Genomic DNA, 6,540 nt, shown 5'->3' with positions numbered 1-6,540 from the left:
ACACACACACACACACACACACACACACACACACACACACACACACTTCTCTATTCACCTTCCACATTTATCAGAATCCCAATAAACACCGAAGATCTACTTAAGCAAGTCTGCTTAGCTTGTAGGAGGAGGCGTGGTGAGGAGGAGTAGGAAAGGGAGAGTGAGTGGTGGGAACAGGAGGCAAAGGCAGGGGTTCTCTGCATTCAAGGCTTGAGAGAGAACTAAGAGAAGCTGGTACCCCAAATCCCACTAGTAGAGGGATTCCCCTATAACCTCCAATACAAAATTCTCTCCTTCAATCCATGGTCCCCAACATGCGCGTGCACATTTGAAAAATCATTACACCACACACACACACACACACACACACACTCACTCACTCACTCACACACACACACACACACACACACACACACACACACACACACACAAACATTAGTGTTTTTATAAGCCACTCTCCCAATGGCCAGCCTGGAGGACGAGTTTGACCCAACAACGGACAAAACCCCGGATCTTAGAAGGCAGGAACAGAGGGGTGGAAACAAGCCAGGGAAAACACACACATATAAACACATACACACACTCACACACTCCAGGTAAAGGACGCGCTAAGCGTCGAAGGCAGGCGCTTCTCACCTCTTGGCAAGGAGGTAACGGGAGACTGGAGGCGGCGGCTAGGTCCACAGCCCAAGCTGCCCGGCAGCCGGCGGCGAGCGCCCAGCAGCAGAGCCAAGCGGAGCTCCAGCGCGGCGAGCTCCCGCGCTTGGACTCCCGGGCAGGCAGCCCCCGGCTTCTCCTGAGCGCCGCACTCCTGTGCAACCGCTGCATCTCTAGCTCCGGGCTGGGAGCAAGAGGAGAGACAGGAAACCTCCAGAGAGGGTGGAGGATCCAGATGTCTCGAGCCGCGCAGCAGCGGTTCTGCCCGCCGGCAGGGAGCGGAGCGGAGCGGGCGAGCCGGCGAGCCCTTTAGTCGTCTCCCCTCTCAGCTGTGCGCACCCCACCTGGCCTCGGCTAGCTACTGCTGTTTTTGCTCCAGCCGCTGCCGCTTCCCCGAGGACTGCCAGGCTGACAGCACGGGTCGCCTCCGTCACGCAGCGGAGGGAGGGTTCAGGGGAGAGAGGGAGGGAGGGAGGGAGAGAGCTAGAATGAGAAAGAAGGAGGGAGGGAAGGGAAGGAAAGGGCCCTGCGCTGGCGCCGCGCGGAGCTGGCACAGGAGGCGGGGAAGGTTGGCGGAGATGGCTTCGAGAGCTGTCTTTTAGAGAAGGTGCTGAGCTGAGAGAGGGGAGCAGGTGGTGTGGGAACTGGGGGGCCGAAAAGTAGCAGTCAACCGCAGCCTCCCTGCCCAGCTGAGCTTTGGTTCCAAGAAAGGATGCGGGGCCTCCTAATGCAAGATAGTGTTCCCTGGGGTTGCCAGGGAACGGGATGGCAAGGGCGTGGGGGAAGCCCAGTTGGGTGGTGCCCCCGCGGTGGCCTCTCAGCCACAGGGAGCAACCGCCTCCCTGCGGAGGTAAAGCACCAGGGGCAAAACCTCCAGAAGACAAGCTATTTCAGAAACCTTTTTCCCCCAAGATAACTATTCTATTAAAAAAAAAAAATCTAAGCTAGCTAGACAAAGCCCGATTTCTAGTTAAATAGTTGAAATTAAGAAGGCTGAACTGGGTGGGCCAAAATCAGATAGAATGGCCTCACCTCAAGAAGCACTCCACTATCAGACAACTTTGATATCTGAAAAGAAAATTCGCCCTGTAATTTGAGATCTAACATGGGGGAGGGGGAGGTGATCTAGGCAAAATGCAGGCAGGCCCCAGAGGTGTATCCAGCACAGTATCAACATACTCAAATAAAACTATTGAATGTCATATTCATGACATGTGCCATGTTTATTAATAAAAATTTTATAATTAATAAAAATGTTATATAAAGAAGACAGCATGCTAAAAAAAACTGGATGGAACACTTCCCCTTTAAAAAAAATTTTTAAGTCATCTTCCTATATAACAACTCAATGAAAGGACTGCCCTATTGAGGAAAAGTTGTAGTAATCTCAAGCATACCCTTTCATATTTTGATTTCACCTATAAATTAAATTTTATTTGTTTTCAAAAACAAGAGTATGGACTTGCCTTCTGTCAGAGATAGGGAATCCCAAGAAAACTCTAAGAGCCTCCTGTATAATTTTATAATCTAATAAAATAATTTTGTCCCTAAGACCAAGCTTACAGTTTTAAAAGGTAGATTATCCAGTGACTTTCATCCATTCAATAGCTTATCCAAATAGTTTATCAGAAATTCCCAGTGGGTTTTGGTTTTGTTGTCATTGTTGTCTGTTCGTTTTGTCAGCTCCATGGGGACTTGTTTTGTGCACAACTAAGTTTCTGGATCCTTCACTTCATTGTAGCTTAGCAGTTAAAACAGAAAGGTCAGACTTAAAACAGTGACTGAGCCTACTGGATCCCAAATTCCCAGAAGGAAAAGAAAAATGTGTCAACACCAATAGCACAAGTATATAAGAGGATCTTGAAGCATAGGTGATAAGCTAAATTTAAGACCTCAGTGAAAGAAAATCAATCTCCCAAAGGAAAAAAAAAAAGATACTGGAATACATTAGAAGTCTGATATGCAAGGGCTGGGATATCATCAATTAATCATGAAACATTTTTAAAGGATCCACTCTGTGCTAGGCACTAGCACTCTGGCATGAAATGCACTCTGGCCTCAAAGAGCTGGATTTGAAATACAGATTTAAAACAAAGTAGTTAGTGAGAGAGGACAGTAGTAGTTGGTGGTTGGAGGGATCAGATTCACACCTGATCAGAAGAGATTTTATGTAACAGGTGGTACTTGAGCTCAGTCAGGAAGGGAGGGAAGAAGAAAGGGAGGAGAAGAGGGAGGGAAGTAATGATAGGATTCTAGTAGGAAGAGGTGATGAAAGAGTGCCTTCGAGAGAGACATGAGTGATAGCCAGTACAAAGGCACAGAGATAGGAGATGGAGTTTCATGTGTGAGAAATATCAAGAAAGTCGGTTTGGCTAGATAAAGGCATAAAAAACAAAAGCGGGAAAAGGCATAATAGACAATAAAATTGGAAAAGTAGGTTGGGGTCAGATTGTGCAGGACTCTAAAAGTCATACTGAAGAATCTAGTCCTACCATTGCTTCAATTAGGATCATTTAGGTCCTATTAGACTGTAGTGTGTCTTTTGTTCACCAAATGGTATAAATAATGGGGGAAAAACAAAAGGGATGAAACATAGACTTTGTGGGAAAAGGTTGCTTCAAAAAAAAAGTTGCCTAAGAAAGAGAAGTGTATCTTCAAGTATAGAACAGGTGTTTTATTTTGTGGAGGAACTGATGCTCACTTCATGTCCCAGCGGTGTGAAGCAAAAGAAATATTTTCAGATGGAGATGAAGAATAACTTTATATTCAAGATGATACACATTTAAATGGGCTAACAGAGGGTTTGGAAATCTTCAGGAAAAGAACTGACTCTAGATCTCTTTGCACTACTATCTTAAAATGTAAAAAAAAAAAAAAAACCTTGATTCTTTAGGGAAAAAATCATTCTATAAATATGAGTTGTTATTGGTCTCCTCCTCAGAGAGTACAGACATTATTCTGCCATAATTCAGGGGACTAGACCCAGTGATTTTTCAAGGTCCTTTCTCTCACAGTAATTGTAAAGCCTAGAATCAATCAATCAACCAATCCACAAGCCTTTGTTAAGCACCTGCTATGTACCAAACATTGGGGATACAAAATAGATATGAACCAGAGCTGCTCTCATATCCTATCAATGGTGAGAATATGCAAATATTTAAATAGAGGGAGAGAAAAATAAATACAAAGTAGTTTGAAGGGCATTAGCAGTTGGAGGAATGAGGAAAGATATCATGAAAGCAAGTACAAGGAACCAAAAATAAAAAGACTAGTAGTGATCCTAAAGTTGTTTCTCTGAAAAAAACAGTCAATGTGCTTCTCAAAACAGATAATATCAATTCAATATTGTCCTATGAAATACACTGTTCTAAGACTGCTCCTATCATAAAAGACTTGTTTGGGAAAATATAGGCAATATTTACCCATCTGTTAACTAATATTGACATTACATGAGTCATGAGTAACATGAAAATTTAATTGTTAGAAAAGGCAAAACTTTGGAACAATGTAGTCACTTTCCAGTTTTTTTATCTGCCTTTTTAAAAAAAATTATTACACTTTAAGTAATTACCAGAGTAATTTGCATGTGCTGATACTTTTGTTTTTAATTATCAAGTATTTCCTTTCCTTAAATATCTCAAATCAGAACAGAAGAGTCCATTTTTTAAAAGGTTTTTTAAAAAAGTTAACTTTCTATCATTTAAGTGTCTGAAAGATAGTGGTATCTAACTCAAATAGAAACAGGGTCACTACATCATACATTAGGATCTATGTTGACTGAGTTTTAAAATGTAAAATTATCTATGTTTTATTGTATTTTTGTTTATTTTGTAAAGCATTTCCCAATTACATTTTAATCTGGTTCTCGCTGAATTCACAAGTATCATTGGCTTCATGCATCTGTGCTTCTGACACAAAGAATATGGATCCCTTAGGATAATATATATATATATATATACATGTATGTGTGTATGTATATATATGCAAATATACGTATACATATTTACCATATTTATGGTTATTTTTTTGTTGCATCTAAATCTTTGTGACCTCATTTGGGGTAAAGATAACTGGAATGGTTTGCCATTTCTTTCTCCAGATAAATTTACAGGTAAAGAAAATGAGGTAAATAGGGTTAAGTGACTTACCCAGGGTCACACAGTTAGTAAGTGTCTGAGGTCTAATTTGAACTCAGGAAGATGAATCTTCCTTACTCCAGGCCTGGCACTCTCTATTTCTATGAACTCATCAACTATTAACAAAGAAAACCTCCCAACACCACCAAGTATTATCTCAATTTGGCAGGTGGATAAGCCAAGTTTAAAAGCTAAATGTCTTCAATAATTCAACATTTACTTAGCACCTAGTATGTACTAGGCAATTATGCTAGATTTTAGAGAGCCAAAGACAAAAATCAAACAGTACCTGCCCTCAATAGGCTTTCTTTCTGCTTTCCTTACAAGTCACCAGTGTAGTATGTGAGAAGAGCAACGGATTTGGAGTCAGATATCTAGATTCAAAACCCACCTCTGTCACTAACTGTTTTTGTTGCTGTTTGTCCTTTGTTTTTGAAGAGGACCAATGGCATGACAGGGTGATGACTTGCTCATGAATTGGATTTAAGTGTCACAAAGTTGAACAAAGTCTACAGTCTTATTCTCTCATCCAGGGTCATTGAAGTCTAACAGCAGGACAAAAGCCAGGGCAACTGGTGATTGCCTGAGATTCAGTGGATGATCTTGGCATCTTCAATGTCTGATCAAGTTCTAAGGGTTCCAAGCACCTGCTGCCTTCATGGCCATTGGAACAAATTGTTCTCATCTGCCCATTACCAGAAAAGTCTTTTTTTAATCAATTTTTTTTTTGCTTTTTGGAGGGCAATTGGGGTTAAGTGACTTGCCCAAGGTCACACGGCTAGTTTGTGTGTCTGTGTGTGTGTTAAGTGTCTGAGGCCGGATTTGAACTCAGGTCCTCCTGACTCCAGGGCCAGTGCTCTATTCACTGCACCACCTAGCCGCCCCCAGAAAAGTCTCCACATGTTTGGGGTAGACACCCCCCTAACTCATCAGTGAGTTTGAAACCTGTAAGTTACCCTCACAGCCCACAGCCCATCTGCCAAGCCTGTTTTACCAGGGTGTGGCTGTTGCACGTGCTATGGCTTCTTGGAGTTATAGGTGAGAGTTGGGTGAAAGGTGGACCCCAAGAGTGGATGAGCAGCCCTGAGATGTGCTCAGCAAGCCCTCACACCAGAGGCACTAGTCTTCCCTGAACACCCCATATTCTCCTACTGCCACTAATTACTTGTGTAACCTTAGGCAAGTCAATTAACCTCTCTAGGCCTTAATTCCCAATCTAGAAAATGAAGGGGTTGGACTAGATACCTTCCAATATCTCTCCAGTTCTATATCTATGATGCTATAATTCTATGAAATGGGCAATTCAAAGAAGTTAGAGAATACTTGCAGCTAGGAACAGGAAAGGTTTCACAGAGGAAGTGGGACCTGAGCTGAGCTTCAAGGGAAGATTTTTTATATCAACTTTAAGCACTAGATGTCAATACATCAAGGACTTGCTATTTTGTTCATGTAGGAACTTTTCTCACTAATGAAGATTCCAGTCCCCTCATATTCTGTGGTCTTAGAGCTACCAGGGTTCAGCTACCTGTGGTCATACTGCTTGTGTCAGAAACAGAATCTGAATCCAGATTCCTGGTTCCAAGACTAGCAGCATTCTATCTGTTCTGCCATGGTGTTTCTTATACCATAAACAAAGTTGTTACATAGTATTAAAACAGTATTGGATGTTAGCAAAATTTTCAAGTTTAAAATACTTGATATTTCTAAACTGCCCTTTGGAAATAGATAATAATAACATTTCCCACCT

At 42.1% G+C, this 6,540-nt stretch overlaps 1 protein-coding gene across 1 annotated transcript in view; it reads right to left on the bottom strand.

Moving 5' to 3' along the window:
* The window catches only part of LOC138176013 (endosome/lysosome-associated apoptosis and autophagy regulator family member 2), a 212,247-nt gene extending 211,127 nt beyond the window's left edge, over positions 1-1,120 (bottom strand). The window contains exon 1 of the mRNA XM_069106716.1: positions 637-1,120. Coding sequence (XP_068962817.1) covers positions 637-828 — 192 coding nt within the window. The 5' untranslated portion in view covers positions 829-1,120. The remainder of the gene's footprint in view (positions 1-636) is intronic.
* Positions 1,121-6,540: the final 5,420 nt, after the last annotated feature.

Source organism: Petaurus breviceps, unplaced genomic scaffold (genome assembly GCF_028583685.1).
Source record: "Petaurus breviceps papuanus isolate PSGF00001 unplaced genomic scaffold, PetGlider_PUasm1.0 80, whole genome shotgun sequence".
Taxonomy (NCBI): domain Eukaryota; kingdom Metazoa; phylum Chordata; class Mammalia; order Diprotodontia; family Petauridae; genus Petaurus; species Petaurus breviceps.
This window is presented reverse-complemented; position numbering and strand designations above follow the sequence as displayed.